The 19,344-nt window shown below is 37.6% G+C and overlaps 1 protein-coding gene across 1 annotated transcript in view; it reads left to right on the top strand.

The window, feature by feature from the left end:
- The window catches only part of LOC140598958 (uncharacterized), a 56,433-nt gene that overhangs the window by 22,287 nt on the left and 14,802 nt on the right, over positions 1-19,344 (top strand). Inside the window, exon 2 of the mRNA XM_072757416.1 lies at positions 1,796-2,095. Coding sequence (XP_072613517.1) covers positions 1,796-2,095 — 300 coding nt within the window. The remainder of the gene's footprint in view (positions 1-1,795; positions 2,096-19,344) is intronic.

The raw sequence follows: 19,344 nt of genomic DNA on the forward strand, positions 1-19,344 counted from the left end.
CCCGAGAGCAAAGCTCTGTGGTAAATAAATGGATATATGACTCTAGCAGCCTCCCAAGGTAGGAAAAGGGGTGGAAGGGTAGTTAATTCTTTTCTATTGAGCATACAGAAAAAAATGAAGGTAAAATTTTGCACTTAGGACACTGTGTCTCCAGCAAGCATTCTCTCTAACAGCCCATAACCAAGCTGTGAAAGTGCTAATGTTGTACAGTTATGATGAAAGAAAAGTTGAGGCTAAAAGCTGTCACTGATGACATGAGGAGGCCCCAGCCAACAAAATCAGGTCCAGCAGAGGCAGGGGTGTGATGGAAAAGTCCAAGTCACCTTCTAACTTGAAAATAAGTGAGCTCATATTTAGCGGCAGTAAGTTGTATTCTTGCGGAATCACCAGTATCAGGTGGCTTTGCCTTCCTTCCAGAAGACTAAATGTCATTTACTTGCTGAATGGCATTAGGAGGACCTGCCTTCTTTATCTAGTGTACATAAAGTGCATAAAAGGGAGCCTCACATGAAGATGTGCTCAGTTAACATCCATTCCTTTTGTGGGGGGACTTTAAAGTTATAAAAGAGTCTGAGGTATTGTTTTTGCTTATTATGGAGTCATTCTATCTGCCTATGAAACAATAAGAATTTATACAATGTAGAATAGTGAATGGACATGGGGGTTAGAATCACAATGTGATGACACACATTGCTGTGTGAATTCAGGCAATCGCTTAAGCTCTCTGAGATTATATCTGTATGATATGGGTAATACACCTGCTGTTTCTAACCCAGAGTGGAGTTGGGGAGAGAAAACGAAATGAAAGCACTTTATAAATTTAGAGCAGTATTTGGGAGGTAAAAAACAAACAATAAACCACAAAACAGTGATTTTCAAAATTGGATGCATATTAGAATCACCTAGAGAGCTTTGAAAAGTCCCAGTTCCCAGGCTATACCCCCAAACTGTAAACAACAATTATGCTCCCTCCTCCTCCGCCTCCTCTACCATCTTCTCTCCCCTCATGTGATTGTGTGTATACATACGTATACATATGTGTATGTGCACGTTATTTAGGCAGATTCTTAAAACAGTTAAAAGAAACTTCACCTTTGTTTCCACCAAACATTAGACACAAAGTATTGAGGATGACATTCCAAAGAAGTGTTGTGAAAGAGGTGTCCTCTGGGATGGGGTGGGGATGGAGTCAGGGTCGTGAGACTTGAAGAACACCTGGGAAGCAAAGAGCTTCTTTTCCCAGTGCCTGTGTTGGTCAGAACAGAAAGTACGGCCATGTCAACACAAAGCCCACGTATTCTATTAGTAAGCACAAATTTTATTTTTAATTCAGTTAGGGTGCCTGAGGGGATAACTAAACTGGGACACAGTGAGGGCAGCACAGAAAGGGTGCAGCTGTGTGTGCATTGAGTTAACATCTGTGCCAAGAAAGAAGTAATACGTGCCTGAAGTGTGTTTGTGTTCCAATTCTGTTCTCAGGGGATACTGTTTAAAGAAGAGCTTTTGCCCCAACTATTGGCCTTTAAAAAGTATTTCTAAAGAGCATGCCAAGTACAGTTATTACTTTCAAGACTTAATTCTCTGATCAAGGTAGAACACTTGATTTTTTTTTTAAGTCTTGAAAGTATAGATTTTATAAAAACAAGATTTGTTTTATTCCTAATCTTCACATTTTTCCAAAATTACTGAGAACAAAGTATTTCACTGGAATCTGTGAGATTAACCAAAAGATGGGGTAAATGAACAGAAAAAGGACATTGTACCCAATTGATATGTTCTCCTCTCTGCTCTCCAGAACCACATGAGGTGGGAAGAACAAAGCAAGAAGCCCATTTGCTCCCACAGTCAGAAAGCTTTGTACACTGAGCTTCAGAGGCCATTCTCTACCACTGAGATGGTGGCATGGACCCTCCCATCCATCTCTGCAGCGTATGTCCCCAGGGAGACTCCACAACCCAGGAACATCATTCCTCGGCACTCACGCATCAGTTTAGATGACTTGTGGCTGGAGAAGACACAGAGAAGGAGGTTGAAGAAACAGGTCCAGGTCGAAAGGAAGATGCACAAAGGGATAACATATGAAGATGGAATCCAAGTAAGCTGTTCACATGCCATGTATCATCATACCTGGCCTGGTATCCCCTATTTCTCTGCCGCTGCTCGCATTTTCTGAGCTCTCCCCTGACCCTTTCCAGTGCTATAGCTTGTTGCCCTTGAGCCCTTTGGATATAAAACAATGATGCTTCTCCCTAGCCCCTCCACCCCAGCAGAGCCTGCAAGAAAGACTCCATACTGGCAATTCCCAGACCCAGAGATTGTGGCTCCTCTTCCCTCTCTGCAGTGTCTCTGCCTGTGTCCAGCGCTTTGTAAAGTATTAGAGGAGAACCAAAGAAGGCAGGGAAGCCCTCTAGCCTTTCTGTAGTAATTACCATTTAGTGAGAACACACTCTGTGCCAAGCACTGTGTTAGACACTGGATAGTACTAGCCTTACTACTAATAGAGGAGCATGACATTTTAATATTAATTAATTAAGCTAATTGAAGTTGTATTAGGTCAATTAAATGCTGTCCTTAGAGACATTTTGACTTAATAGTGCATACAGCATATATTTTACTTAATCCCAGAATAACAGGTTTTTTATTATTATTTGTGCAGTACACATCCTTGAGTCCCTCTCATCCCTGAATACCCATCTTTTTAAAATTCACATGAAATTAACATAACAAAAAATTAACCATGTTAAACTGTACAATTCAGTGGCATTTAGTAGATTCATCAAGGTTTTGCAAGCATACCTCTATGTAGTTCTAAGACATTTTCATCATCTCAAAAGGAAACTCCGTACGCATTAAGGAATCACTGCCCATTTCCCCTCCTAAGATCCTGGTAAGCACTAATCTACTTTCTGTCCCTATGGCTTTACCTAGTCAGATATTTAATATTAGTGGAATCATATAATATATGAACTTTTTGGGTCTGGTTTCTTTCACGTAGTATAATCTTTTTGAAATTCATTTGTGTTATAGCATATGTCAGCACTTTATTCCTTTGTAGGACTGAAAAATATTTCATTGTGTGGATATATTTGTTTGATTTCATTTATCTATTCATCCACTGATAGATCTTTTGGCTATTGTACATAGTACTGTCAGGTATGTTTGAATACCTGTTTTCTATTCTTTTGGATATATACCTAGGAGTGAAATTGCTGGGACATATGGCAATTATATGATTAGCTTTTTGAAGAACTGCCAAGCTGTTTTCCATACTGTTCACATCATTTATATTCTCACCAGCAAAGTATGAGGGTTGCAATTCTCCACATCTTCACCAGCAGTTGTTTTCTGTCTTGTATTGCTTTGTTTGAATTATACCATCCTAGTGGGTCTGAATGGTTCCTCATTGTGGTTTGATTTGCATTTTCCTAATAACTCGTGTTGAACATATCTCCATATGCTTGTTGCCCATTTGTATATCTTCTTTGAAAAAATGTCTATCAAGTTGTTTGTCAATAATACCATTTTGTAATTGAGTTGTTTGTCTTTTTGTTGTTGACTTGTAGGGATTCTTTATATGTATGATTACTAGCCCCTTATGGAATAAATGATCTACAGGTATTTTTCCCCATCTGGCTTCCAATTTCTCAATAGTGTCTACTGATGCAAAAAATACTTAATTTGATATAATCCAATTTGTTTATTTTTTCTTTTGTTGTTTGTGAATTTAGTGTCATGTCTAAGAACCCATTACCAAATCCAAGGTTATGAACATTTACTCCTATGCTTATCTCTAAGAGTTTTTATAACTTTTGCTCTTACATTTGGGTTTTTAAATTTATTTTGAATCAATTTCTATGTTTTGTGCAAGGTTGAGGTCCAACTTCAGTTTTTTCCATATGGACATCTTGTGTGTCAGCAACATTTGTTGAAGAACTCTCCTTTCCCTCACTGAATGGTCTTGGCACCCTTATAAAAAAAATCAAATGACCTTAGATATATGGATTTATTTCTGGACTCTCGATTCTGTTACATTGGTCTGCATATCTATGCTCATGCCAGCAACACACTATTTTAATTACTGTAGCTTTGTTAAGTTTGGAAGTTGGGATGTATGAGTTCTCTTTGCTACTTATAGGTTTAGTGTATAAGTCTGTTAGGATTTTGTTGAGATTACACTAAATCTGTAGATCACTTTACAGAGCATTGCCATCTTAATATTAAATCTTTGAATCCATGAACACAGGTTGTTGTTCTGTTTTTTTAGGTGTTCTTTAACTTCTTTTAGCAATGTTTTGTAGCTTTCGGTGTAGAAGTCTTGCATATCCTTGGTTAAAATGTTTCTTAAGGAGCACCAGGGTGGCTTAGTGGTTATGCTCAGGATGTGATCCCAGGGTCCTGGGATCAAGTGCAACAGTAGGCTCCCCGCAGGGAGTCTGCTTCTCCCTCTGCCTGTGTCTCTGCCTCTCTCTGTGTTTCTCCTGAATAAATAAATAAAATCTTAAAATAAATAAAATATTTCTTTTTCAAATTTTTGACATATAGCTGACATACAATATTATATTAGCTTTAGATAGGCAAGATAGAGATTCAACAATTGAATATATTATAAAATGCTCAACACAATGGATCTAGTCACCATCTATCACAAGATTAGTGGAATATTACTGACTACATCCCCTGTGCCGTACTTTTCATCCCTATGATATATTTATTTTATACCTGGATACCTGTAGCTTTTAATCTCTTTGACCTATTTTGCCCGCCAGCCCCCTCCCCTCTGGAAACCACTAGTTTGTTCTGTGTATTTATGAGTATGCCTCTATTTTTTGTTTATTTGCGTTTGTTTTTTTGATTTTTAGATTCCACACATAAGTGAAATCATACAGTACTTGTCTTTCTCTGACTTATTTCACTTAGCATAATACTTTCTAGGTCCATCCATGTTGTTGTGTCAGAAATGGCAAGATTTCATTCTTTTTTATGGCTGAGTAATGTTCCATTGTATATACACACCATATCTTTATACATCCATCTATTGATGAACACTTATTTTGTTTCCATATCTCAGCTATTGTAAATAATACTACAATAAACTTAGGGGTGCATATATCTTTGAAATAGTGCTTTTGGTTTTTTTTTTTTTTTTTTTGGTAAATGCCTAGCAGTGAAATAACTGTATCATATATTTCCATTTTTAAGGGTTTTGTTGTTTTTTAAAGATTTTATTTATTTATTCATGAGAGATGCAGAGAGCGGCAGAGACAGAGGCAGAAGGATAAGCAGGTTCCCTGTGGGGAGCCCATTGCAGAACTCAATCCCATGACCCTGAGATCATGACCTGAGCCAAAGGCAGATGCTCAACCACTGAGCCACCCAGGCATCCCTTTATTTTTAGTCTTTTGAGGATTCTCTCCATTCTGTTTTCTTTTTTCTTTTCTTTTTTTTTTTTTTTGGAGAAAAGAGGCTTATAAAGTATTTATTATGATTTTCCATATATATATATACATATATATATACATATATATATATGTATATATATATATAACAGAGTATTAGATAAAGTAATACAAATTCTTTTTTTAAATAATAAATTTATTTTTTATTGGTGTTCAATTTGCCAACATACAGAATAACACCCAGTGCTCATCCCGTCAAGTGCCCCCCTCAGTGCCTGTCACCCATCCACCCCCCACCCCCCGCCCTCCTCCCCTTCCACCACCCCTAGTTTGTTTCCCAGAGTTAGGAATCTTCATGTTCTGTCTCCCTTTCTGGTATTTCCCACTCATTTCTTCTTCTTTCCCTTCTATTCCCTTTCACTATTATTTATATTCCCCAAATGAATGAGACCATATAATGTTTGTCCTTCTCCAATTGACTTATTTCACTCAGCATAATACCCTCCAGTTCCATCCACGTTGAAGCAAATGGTGGGTATTTGTCATTTCTAATGGCTGAGGAATATTCCATTGTATACATAGACCACATCTTCTTTACCCATCATCTTTCAATGGACACCGAGGCTCCAAAGATACAAATGCAATGAAACGCTGGGACACCTGCACCCTGATGTTTATAGCAGCAATGTCCATTCTGTTTTCTATGGTCCTTGCACCAATTTACAGTCCCATTAACAGAGCACAAGCATTCTCTTTTTTCTACATCATTACCAACACTTGTGATTTGTTGTCCTTTGATACTAGCCATTCTGACAGGTGACAGATACCTCACTGTGGTTTTGATTTGCATTTCCCTGATGATGAGTGATGCTCAGCATCTTTTCATGTGTTTGTTGGTCATCTTTATGTCTGCTTTGGAAAAATGTCTATTCAGGTCCTCTGCCCAGAGTAATATGGACCTCATAAAATAAATTGGGAAGTATTCTCTCCTCATCTGTATTCTTGAACAGATTGATACAACTGGTTTTCTTTGCCCCAAAGTCTACTTTGATATTAATATAAGCACTTCTTTTTTGATTTGTGTTTATATGTACCTTTTATTTAAAACCTGTCATTAATTTGAAGTGATTTTCTTGTAAGCAACATTCTTTTAAGAATTTATTTATTGGGGATCCCTGGGTGGCTCAGCAGTTTGGCGCCTGTCTTTGGTCCAGGGCATGATCCTGGAGTCCTGGGATCTAGTCCCACGTCAGGATCCCGACATGGAGGCTGCTTCTCCCTTGCCTGTGTCTCTGCCCCCCGCCCTCTCTCTCTATGTCTATCATGAATAAATAAATAAAATCTTAAAAAAAGAATTTATTTATTTGTTTGTTTTTTAATGTATTTATGAGAAAGAAAGTGAATGAGAGAGCATGAGCAAGGGGAGGGGCAGAGGGAGAAGGAGACTCCCGGATGAGCAGGAGCCCAATGTGGGGCTCTGATCCCAGGACCCTGTGATCCTAACCTGAGCCAAAGGCAGATGCTTAACTGACTGAGCCACCCAAGCACCTCTCTTGTAAGCAACATTGTTGGATGTTTTTGTTTTATCCATTCTGCTTATTCCTGTCTTTTAATTAGTGTATTTTGACCATTGACATTTGAAATAATTAGGGCTTCAGTCTACCATTTTATTGTTAATTTCCTGATTGTTTCTTCTGTTTTCCAGTATTCTTTTCTTACTTTTCTGTCAGTTACATGAGCATTTTTTAGGATTCCATCATACTTTATTTGTAGTATTTTTTTAAAGATTTATTTATTTTAAGTAGAGCTTACATGCATGAGTTGTGGTAAAGGCAGAGGGAGAGAATCTCAAGCAGACTCCCCACTGAGTGCAGGACCCAACATGGGGTTTGATCTCACCACCCATGAGGTAATGATATGAACCAAAATCAAGAATTGAACACTTAACTAACTGAGCCACCCAAGTGCCCTTGTAGTATTTTTGGATATATGGTTCTGTATGGTTTTCTCAGTGGCTGCTAAAAGTATTGTTGTATACATACATCACTAATCATCATCTATTGTTATTAACATTTTATCACTTCCAATGACTCTTACTTCCACTAAAGTTCATTTACCCTCCCTACTTGTAAAGTATGGTTGTAAAGTATTTTCTTTATATGTATTGAGCACCACACCAAAAGTTTTAAATTTCCGTTTCAATCATCAAAAATGATTTGACATTCAAGAGAAATAGGATAGTCTATTATATTTACCCTAATTTTTACCCATACTATTGTTCTGAAAGTCTGGACTTTTTTTTCATCATTTAATTTCTCTTTAGAGGCCTTCCCTTGGCCACCCTTTAAGGGTAAGTTTGCCAACGATAAATCCTTTACTTTTCCTTCAACTAAAAATGTCTTTATTTTTCCTTCATCCTGAAGGAAAAAAGATATAGTGCAGCAGTTGGCAGTTCTTTTAATTATTTCAGTACTTAAAATGTATTGAGCCACTTCCTTCTGGCCTACATGGCTTCAGATGACAAACCCATTGTCATTAGAATTGGTGTTACCATATAAATAATGAATCTTTGCTCTCTGGTTGCTTTCAAGGTTTGTATTATTATTATCATTCTTTGTCTTTCAGAGGCTTAACCATGATGTGTCTTAGAAAACATTTATTTGGGTTTACCCTATTTGTGGTCCACTCAGTGTTTTAGCTTCGGCTGCTATAACATAATACCAGGGACTAGGTGGCTTAGAGAACAAACATTCATTACAGTTCTGAAGGCTAAGGTCCAAGATCAGAGTGCCCCTCTAGGGCACCCGATTTAGGGTCTGGTGGGAGCCTGTGTCCTGGTTTTCAGATGGCTTCTTGCTATATCCTCACATGGCAGAAAGAAAGACCATCTCTCGTGTCTTTTCTTATTAGGACACTAATCTCATTTACGAGGGCTACATCTTCTATTACCTTCAAATACCATCACACTGGAGATTAGGGCTTTAGCGTTACCTTCCAATACCACTATACTGGAGATAAGGGCTTCAGCAGGAATTGAGAGAAGACACAAACATTCAGTCCATAGCACTAAGCTTTTTTAATTTGTAGTTTTGTATCTTTCACCAAATTTGGGAAATGTTCAGCCATCATTTCTTTAAATACTGTTTTAATCCCATTTCTATCTCCTCTCCTGGGACTCTGCTCTTTTGTTAGAGTCTGGGACTTTATTTTGTTTTGGTCTATTTTTCTCTTGTTCACAAAAAACAAATTCCATTGATCTGTCCTTAGGTTCAATGACTTTATCCTCTATCATCTCCACTCAACTACTAAGCCTATCAGATTTTTGTAACCCACCAGAGTTTTTGTATCAGTATTGATTCCTGTTTAGTTCTTTGTACAACTTGCCTGTTTTTTTATTTGTTTCAAGGAACTGTGTAATTGATTATTCAAGTGATTTTATAATGATTGCTTTACATTGTCAGATAATCCAGCATCTGATTCATCTCAGGGTTGATATGTTGTCTTTTTTTATTCATTTTATGATTTTCCTGTTTCTTTGTATAATGAGTGATTCTCTTGCATTCTGGATATTATATGATGAGACTTGGCATCCTATTTTACCTCCTTTTTTTTTTTTTTTGTAGCAGTCAGTCCTCCTGACAAAAGTTGGGCATGGAATGCTTCTTTGCAGTTGAGTGGGATAGAAATTCATTTCCCCCCTTAGGCCTGCTTACAACTTCCTAGTAAAAGTGGGACACCAACTCTATCACCTAATTGCTACCAATATGTAAATAGGCACCCAGCTGGGCCCTGCCAACACAAAAAGAGAGCAAAGTAGAGTGCCACCTGCCTCTCATCACTTTCCCTGCCTCATTGCTGCCCATTGAGTGTGGAGGTTTATCTCTCCAATCCTTCTGACACAAGAGCAGGTAGCTATCAAAGTGGTGACGGGGCAAGTAGATTTGCATGCCATTATTCAGTCTCCCTCATGCCAACTGTGGTGGACAGTCACTCTGGCTGCACCCCACTGGCACCTAGTAATAACGTAAAACTTAGTGGTACCTCACCTGACCTTACATTGCCCTCTTGTCTAGTTCTTGATGCATGAAGGTGAGGCTTGGCCCTCCACTGCTTACCCTGACAAGCAAATTGGATCACCACTGCTTGCTTCCTCTGGGCAAGGGATGGAAGGTCAGTTTCCTGCTTGGCCTGCTGACATCACCTACTGGGGAAATTAGAGTGCACCTGGAAAAAAATGGAAAATTTCCACTCATTTCCAGAGACACTGCTGAGAGTGGGACAATTAGAGTATTACTTGCTTCTGCTAAGTACAGGTTGAGAGTACAGCTCTCTGTTCAGCCCAACTAAACCATGTGAGAGGAATTAGAGCATGCCATCTGCTTCTGTGAGATAAGAAAATGGGGTGAAACATTAGTTCCCTGATTGGCCCCACTTTAATTTCATTCTCTCTGTCCCTCGTAGTCCAAACAGGCAGTGATTTGGCTGTGATAATATTCTCAAGAACCTTTTGGGTCTCCCGTGTATGTCATGGGGATTGAGTCCCATTAACCAAGAAGCTCTCCCAAAGATCTTTCCTCTCTCTATTTTTGGCTTCTTCTGATATGGTTCAGGGGATCTGTGAGTTGCATGCTTAGGGTCCTCAAAGATCCTTTGGTATAACTGAATACTCAATCTTTCTGAGGTACTAGCAAAAGGTGAGGTGTAGACACTCAGCTTTTTCTCTAGACCTAGTTTTCTGAAAGTGATCTCTTAATTTTAGTGTTTTTTTGCCATCTGGGTAAGCTGAGAATTTCCCAAATCATCAAGCCCCTGTTCATTGTTGTTCAATAGTTCTTCCCTCAATTTATTTCTTTCTTCTTACATTTTACCATAAGCAGCAGAAGAAAATAGGATGTACTTTCAATGCTTTGCTTGGAAATTTCCTCACCTAAATATCCAAGTTCATCATTTATCAGTTGTGCTTTTTATATAACTGCATGACACATTTCTGCTAAACTTCCTACCATAAAATGACAAGCATCCTCTTTCTTCTAGTATCAATATATATCTCAATATTCCTCATTTCCTTCTGAGCCCTTACTGGAGGAAACTTTAATGTCCATTTTCTACTAACAGTCTGTTCAAACATCTTAGTTATTCTCTATAGCAATTTACGTTTTCTCTATAATGCTCTTCTTCCCGAGCCTTCACTGCCAGGCATGACTTTAATATCCATGTTTCTATTAATAGTCTATTCAAAGCAATCTAAATTTTTTTCTATCACACTTTTCCAGATTCTTCCAGCCTCTGTTTATTGGTCAATTCCAAAGTCACTTCCATGTTTTTAGGTGCCTGTTAAAGTCACACTCCACTTCCAGGCACCAGAATCTCTACTTGTTTCCCGATTTCTGCTATAACAAATTACCACAAGTCCAAAGGTTTAAAACAATACAAACCTGAGACCTTACAGCTCTGTATGTCAGGAGTCTGACATGGCCCTCACTGAGCTACAATCACTGCATCAGTAAAGCTGTGTTCCTTTCTTGAGGTATTAAAGGAGAATCCATTTCCTTATCCTTTCCAGCTTCGGAAGCTGCCCACGTTCTTTGTCTCCTGACTTCTTCTGTATCTTCAAAGTTACCAACATGGCATCTCTCTAACCATTCTTCTTTAGTTCTCTCTCTGGACCTAACTTCAGCTGGGAAAGGTACTTTTAAGGACTCATGATCAGGTTGGGCCCACTTCATCTCAAGATCCTTAACCTTAATCACATTTGCAAAGTCAGTTTGCTTGGTAAAATAAAGGCAGAAATTAGGATGTGTGAACAGGGTGTATTATTGTGCCTACAACAGCTACCCTTCTCCTAATGTTTTAGCTAGGGGAAACAAGCTTTTCTTTGAGATTTTTTTTTATTTGTTGGTTCTGAGTTAGAGGCTTCACAGTGCCTTGTCTGGGATATATGAGAGGTGTAAGTGCCAAGTCACTCGGCATCCCATTGCCTCTCAAGTCCTGGGGTCTCTAAACAGCCCACCTTCTTTCTATCTTTCAGTCTTTCTATGTTTGCTTGTTATATTATAGCTAAGGAACTCAGTTAGAAAAGAAAGGGCCCTGAAAGAACGGGGTTATTACATCCTAGCAGAATCAGAAATCTCTAAAAGTTTGGTTTTTAAGAACTTAGCAGGTTTTGGGGGGGGGGTTCCCTAAGGCCATTCACACATTCAGTGATGTGCTAGAAGGACTCATGAGATTCAGCATACCATCATCTTTATGGTGAGGCTTATTGCAGTGAAAGGATATAGGACAGGATCAGCAAGGGAAAAAGACACAGGTGGGATCGGGATAAATGACCCACAAAGTCTTCCCATGCTTTCTCCCTTCTATGAGTGTTCACATGGAGCTTGCTTCTCTCTTCAGCAGAAAAAAAAGCAGTAACATGTGCCTAATGCTTCTGTCCAGGGAAGCCCATGAGTCAATGAGTGCTTAAGGTCTTTATTGGAGGCTGGTCACATGGCACCCTCTGCCTAACACATACCAAATTCCAGACTGTTAGAAGGAAAGCAGGTGTTTGGCCTAAAGCACATTATATAACTGAGAACTATAAATCCTCACTTTAATTAGCTGATATACAGAAATAGTACAGATAGTCCAGGCACAGTGAATCCATCCCTATCAGTTATGAAATGGTTTGCAAGCCAATTTTCTAGATGCCAGCTAAGAACCAACCTTGCACACAGGCCCCAGTAAAGGTAACAGCCTCAGGTCTGCTTTTTGCTTTTTTCTGCATATGAGTAACAAACTTATTTGAGATTTTTTTCAGACAGCACATCTAGACAACAACATAAATGGAACAGCCAAACACTTTAGGATCTCACCAAATCCCACACCAGGGAATACACAAACCTATAGCTGGGAGTGGGAGAATGGAATAAGATTCAGAAATGAGGATAGTGCATAAGATAAGGTCACTTTTTACAAAGTACTTTTTACCATTTGACTATAATTCTCAAGGTGGGGAGTGAAAGAATAGGAGACAGTTATACATGAATAAAGGTCAGAGACATAAGTTGAACATATTACCTAAAGATTTAAAGTATTGTTTTAAATTTTGAAGTGAATGTTTTGATGCAGGTGCCAGTAAGCCTATGAATATAAGCAGTTTTGGTATAATGACAATCTTATGAGTTAGATATTATGTGCCCTACTTTACAGATGAAGAAGCTGAGATTCAGAGACATTAAGAAACCTGCCAAATTTTAAGGTCCTACATTGGCAGAGACTGGATTTGAACCTCTCTATTTGTGTGTCTCCAAAGCCTTTTCTCTTTCTACTTACATTGTTTTATATAGGTTACGGAAGGATGGAATGAAACTACACATATTTTTTTACTATAAGTTCTCATTTTAATTAGCTTATATGTTAAAAAAAAACTGTTGGAAGTTGTGTAACCACATAGGGCAAAAATAGATGCAGCATATTTAGTGTGGCACTTCCCTGGCTTCTTGATTTCCAATGAAAGGCGTACCTGCCAAATCACTATTTCACTATATGAAGAGGATAAATTCCTACTGAATCTGAGAAAATAGTTCAGTGCTTGCTCCACTACGATTTTTTCATACATAAGATTTATATTACCACTGAGAACTCACTTTAACAGTCAATGCATTTCAGTTTTAATGTTCCCACCAACAAGCCATATCCTAAGACTCAAAAGCAATGGGAATCTTAGTGCTCCCAAAGAGTATCTCTGTCTCCAGGACCCAGTATCTCAGAAGCCCCTTCCCACTCCTCAGTGCCCTTGGTGTCTGGTGATTCAGTGTGAGTTAAGAATGTTTTCCTCAAAAAAAAAAAAAAAAAAGAATGTTTTCCTCCAGGCTATTATAATAGTCAAAGAATGATTTACCATTAATTTTGATGAGGAATCTATAAAGGATGAAACTAAATAATCCCTTATTATTCATAGATTCTATATCTGTGAATTCACCTACTAAAATTTATCTGTAACCCCAAATTCAGTAGTTAAGGCAATTGTGCACTCATTTACAGATGTACACTCATTTGCAGAGCAGCAAACATTTGATTCACTCAATTCCAGGCTCTCAGCTCATTTTGAACAAGGTAATGCTCTGCCTTCATGTTTAAGCTCTTTTTACTAAACAAATGTTCTTTTTGTGGCCTATTTAGTACTATGCTTTTGGTATTTTGTGCTTTCTGTTGGTGATTTTGCTGCTTAAAATGACTTCCAAACATAGTGCTGAAGCGATGTTTAGTGTTCCTAAGCACAAGAAAACTGTGATTGCCTTACAGAGAAAATACATTTGTTGGATAAGCTTTGTTCAGGCATGTGTTCTATTGCAAATGGCCATGAATTCAATGCTAATAATTTAATAATGTGGTGCATTCAAAAAAAAAGGAAGAGGAAATTCACTGATCTGTATATGAAGTCATTCTGGAAAGTGCTAAAATAACAGCTCTAATGTATGCTGTAACTATGGAAAAGATGGAAAAGTAGCTAAATTGTGGACGCTTGGGATGATGAGCCATAAAAAAGTGTAGTAGGTAGCATGTTGTAGGATTGAAAGCCAAGAAATTTATGGTCACATTGGGCAGCCCTGGTGGCTCAGCGGTTTAGTGCCGCCTTTGGCCCAGGGCCTGATCCTGGAGACCTGGGATCGAGTCCCACATCGGGCTCCCTGCATGGAGCCTGCTTCTCCCTCTGCCTGTGTCTCTGCCTCTCTCCCACTGTCTCTCATGAATAAATAAATAAAATATTTAATAAAAAGAAATTTATGGTCACATTACCCAGGGTCAGGAAAATGTTAAACTTATCCAGCTAGTACTGCCTGGCTCACCTGTTTCAAAGAACAATATGGTATAAGAAATACTAAAATTGAAGGTGAGGCAGGTTCTAAGGATCGGAGGTCTTCAAGAAAAAAATGTAAACATCAGCTAAATATTATACAAGGAAAGGGTCATGTGGAAGAGCAGGTTTTCAGTGGTAATGAGATTGGCTTATTTTACAAGGATATTGACAAATGAAACTATGTAATGCAAATACTGTTTTGTCTGACAAAGATGTTGTGACTAGAGGTTCACAGGAGTCTCACTCTTCTCCCCAGGAACAATAACTCAGTATTTGCTAATTCAGTGTTTTCAAAGGCTTTATAAAATATATGTAGCACAAGTAATGAGAATAAACTGTAATTAGAAGACCACAGCTCCAGTAAGAGGGTATGCAGGAAAGCACGGAGATGTATGGATATAAAGTAGTCATATTCAGTTCTGATTTATTTACTATCTTATAATAAAAACCTTTTTCCTGGGTGATACAGTCCCATTCTCTGCACTTGCCCCTCCCACAACCAGACTGAATTACCTAGGTTTTGGATTTTTATCCATGGTAACAGGATGTTGTCCAGGTGTTTATCAAGGCGCTATATTTCACCTACTTCAAAGAACTATAAGCTAGATAATGAAAATTAAAGAGAATATTAGTTTTATTTATTCAACATACATTTAATTTTAAAAATAACATATGGAGCACTAACATACTAGGCATTGTTCTGGGTGGTGAGGATGAAAAAGTTAAAGGGCCCACGTTTTAACCATTATGTGATACATCCTCTTTAGGAGAAGGTTGGAGATAATCTTTAAGAGACAAAATCTATCAGATTGAGTTATTATTGTATGTGGGAGATGATTAAAAGGGAAGAATCTGATATTTCCTTGGATTTCAGCTAAACACCTGGATAGATGAATAGTGCTAGTGTTCCCTGAGAAAGAAAACACAGGAGGACCTTAAGTGCAAAGAAAGGGGTAGAATGATAAGTTTGATTTGGTACCTGTTCAGTCAGAGATGCCTGTGGTTCATTCAAATGGATATGTTCAGGAAGCACTGTTGGAATTATGAGTCTAAAGCTTAGGGAAAGATGTGGTATAAATATATATATATATATATATATATATATATATATATATATATATAAACATATACACAATGGAATATTACTCAGCCATCAGGAACCACAAATACCTACCATTTGCTTCGACATGGGTGGAACTGGAGGGTATTATGCTGAGTGAAATGAGTCAATCAGAGAAAGACAATTATATGGTTTCACTCAAGCGGGGAATATAAGAAATAGTGAAAGGGACTATAAGGGAAAGGAGGGAAACTGAGTGAGGAAATATTAAAGAGGGAGACAAACCATGAGAGACTCCTAACTCTGGGAGAGGAGTTACAGAAGGGAAGGTGGGTAGGGGGGATGGAGTGACTGAGTGACGGGCACCAAGGAGGGCACTTGACGGGATAAGCACTGAGTGTTATACTTTATGTTGGCAAATTGAATTTAAATTAAATAAATAAATAAAATAAAGCCTAGAGAGAAAGTCAGGGCTAAAAGAGAAATTAAAGAGCCATGGAAATGTATTCTACCAGAAAAGGAGGAGGCATAACCCAAAATGAATCATTATAAAGGAAGGAAAGCCAGGAGAGAAAGAAAATAGAGCAGTAACAGTGGAATGGTCAGCAATGTCAAATGCAGTAGAAAGCACTGAAAGTGACTCACTGGATTTCACAGGATGAACTTAATTATTAAGCTTTGTAAAGTAGTGTAGGAATAGAGGTATGGGCACAAAGAACAGCTGAGTGAGGAATGAAGTGAGGAAAGTGGGGGAAGTGAAGTAGAAGAAATGGAAATATAGTTTTCTTTCAAAAAATATGGCCCCCAAAATAAGGAGATTTGAGGCACCTAACATCACCTAACCTCTCTGAACCTCAGTTTCCTCATCTGTAAAATGGAAATACTAACATCTCTCTACCTTGTTGGCTTGTTATAAGGATTAAATCAGAAATGATGAACAAACTGTGCAGTACATACCAGACACATATAAAGCACTTAAGGAAAGCTATTCCCTTCCTCTCTATCAGCTCCTTCCTGAACAATGAGCTTGAATCAGAGCCATATGTTAGAATAAAATATAAAGACAGTCTCTTTCCTCAGGAAGATTATGGTCTAACTAGATTGCCAACACAATAATAAAATGTATATTGTAATTCAGTGTACATAAAACCATAGAGTAACTATACTGCAATATAGATGCTGTAGTAATATCAACAAAATAATGTTAACAGAGAGGAGATATGGGTGATTCTATTTGGAAGGAGCATAGGAAATGCCTAGCAGACAGGGAGATACTTGCCTGAAGAATTGATAAAATTTCACCAGGGAGAGGCATTTCAGGTAGAGAGAATAGCAAAATCAAGGGCATGGTAAGCAGAGTCAGTCCAAGATGGTAGTGTAAGAAGAACTGGAACTCACTTCCTCCTGTATACACCAAATCTACAGCTACATGTGGAACAATTCCCTCTGAAAAAATAACTGAAAACTAGCTGAAATGCTCCTCCACAACAAAGAATAAAAAGACCACATAGAGATGAGCAGGACAGGCAGAGACATAGTGTCTCCAAAATCCCTACCCCAGAAGCAGTGACACCCAATAGGAAGGGATGTCACAATTCCAGAGTTTCTCTCAGAGGAGGGAAGGGTTTGTGCCCCACACCAAGCACCCCAACCTTTGCGACCTGTACAAGACAGATGAGCCCCAAACATCTGGCCTATACAACCAAGGGGGCTTATATCCAAGTGACCCAAAGAACTGTAGGAAATGGGGATACTCATTTAAAGGACTTCCATGTAGTCTCACTTGCCCCAGGAACAAGTGCAAAATCAGCAGTTTGAAAACCACCTATTTTCACATAAAGGGCATCCATTGCTAATCTTAAACATTTGCTGGAGAAGCAAGGGACAGTTGGGACTATGAAGGCCAGCGAAGTACATGAATACAGCCCCACAAGACTGTATATATTTACATTAAGAATAAATCAAACTACTTAGACAACTACACATGTTTAAAAGACAACCAAGAATGAGGGCATAGTTAAATAATAAATTTCATCACCTACACAAAGCCACTCCTTCAAAACTGGTAAAGGTACCTCTTTTCCATAATACATAGAAACAAACACAAAGAGTCAAACAAAATGAGAAAACAGAAGAGTATGACCCAAGCAAAAGAAGAAGATAAGGGCAGCCCAGGTGGCTCAGCGGTTTAGGACCACCTTCAGCCCGGGGCATGATCCTGGAGACCCAGGATAGAGTCCTATGTCAGGCTCCCTGCATGGAGCCTGCCTCTCCTTCTGCCTGTGTCTCTGCCTATCTCTGTGTCTCTCATGAATAAATAAATAAAAGCTTAAAAAAATAATAAGATAAAACCTCAAAAAGACCTCAATGAAAAAGATGTAAGTAATCTACCTGTCAAAGAATTCAAAGTAATGATCATATAGATGGTTAAACATGGGAGAAAAATGAATGAACTTGATGAGAACTTAAGGAGATAGAAAATGTAAGAAAGTACCAAACATAAATCACAGAGCTGAAGAATACAATAACTGAACTGAAAAATACACTAGAGGGGTTCAACAGCAGGCTGAATCTGAAGAATCAATGATTTATAAAACAGGGCAGTGGAACTCACCCAAACAGAGTAGTAAAAACAAAAACAAAAAAACAAATTATAATATAAAAATATATTTATAAAAATATAAAAATAAAGAATATATATATATATATTTAAGTAAACATAGTTTAAGGGATCTGTGGAACAACATTCAATTCCTAGAAGGAGAATAGAGAGAGAAAGAAGCAGAAAACTTTTTTCAAGAAATAATGGCTGAAAATTTCCCTAATCTGGGAAAAGAAACAGACATCCAGATCCAGAAAGTCCAGAAAGTTCCCAATAAGATGAATCCAAAGATATCCACACCAAGACATTACAATTAAAATGTCAAAAGTTAAAAAGAGAAACTTAATGGCAGCAAGAGAAAAACAGCTTGCTATGTAAAAGGAAATCCCCATATGGCTATCACCAGATTTCCCAGCAGAAACTTTACAATTCCAAAGATAGTGGCATTATATATTGAAATTTCTGATGGAAAAAAAAAAAACTTTCAACCACTACTCGGAAAGATTATCATTCAGAATTGAAGAAGAAATAATGTTTTTCCAACAAACAAAAGGTAAACAAGCCCATCACCACTAAACTGGCCTTACAAAAAGGATAAAAGAAACTTCTTTAAGCTGAAAAGAAAAGGCACTAATTAGTAACAAAATATATGAAAGTAAAAATCACAATGGTAAATTTAAATATATAGTAAAGGTATTCTATTACCCACTTATAAAGCTAGTATGAAGGTTAAAAGATAAAAATAGTAAAATTAACTATAACTATAGTACTCAGTTAAGGGATACACAAATAGATGTGAAATGAGATATCAAAAACAATGCTGGGGAGAAGTAAAAATAAAGATTTTTCAATGGATTCATACTTATATTGCTAACAAATTTAGAGATGTTATATATGAACTTCTAGGTGCCACAGAGCAAGAGCCTATCATAGATACATGAAAGGTAACAAGGAGTCTAAACAACACTAAAGAAAATCATCAAACCACAAGGGAAGAGAGCAAGAGTAGAAGAAAGGACCAGAGAACTATAAAAAAGCATTCAAAAAACAATTAAAAAATGGCAATAAGTAAATATCTATCAATAATCACTTGAAATGTAAATGGACTAAATTCTTCAATCAAAACTGAATGGATTAAAAAACACTCATCTATATACTACCCACAAAAGATTCATTTGACACCTAAAGATACATAAAGACTGAAAAATGAAAGGATGGAAAAAGATATTTCATGCAAATGAAAATGAAAAGAAAGTTGGTGTGGCTATACTCATATCAGACAAAATAGAATTTGAAACAGAAAAAACAAAAACTATAATAATGAAAGAAAAATAAGGATATACACAATGATGAAGAAATCAATCTAGCACATTTATAAGTATATATATATATATATACACAGCGCAGTAGTACCAAAATATATAAAACAAATATTAACAGACTTAAA

Source organism: Vulpes vulpes, chromosome 5 (assembly GCF_048418805.1).
Source record: "Vulpes vulpes isolate BD-2025 chromosome 5, VulVul3, whole genome shotgun sequence".
NCBI lineage: Eukaryota > Metazoa > Chordata > Mammalia > Carnivora > Canidae > Vulpes > Vulpes vulpes.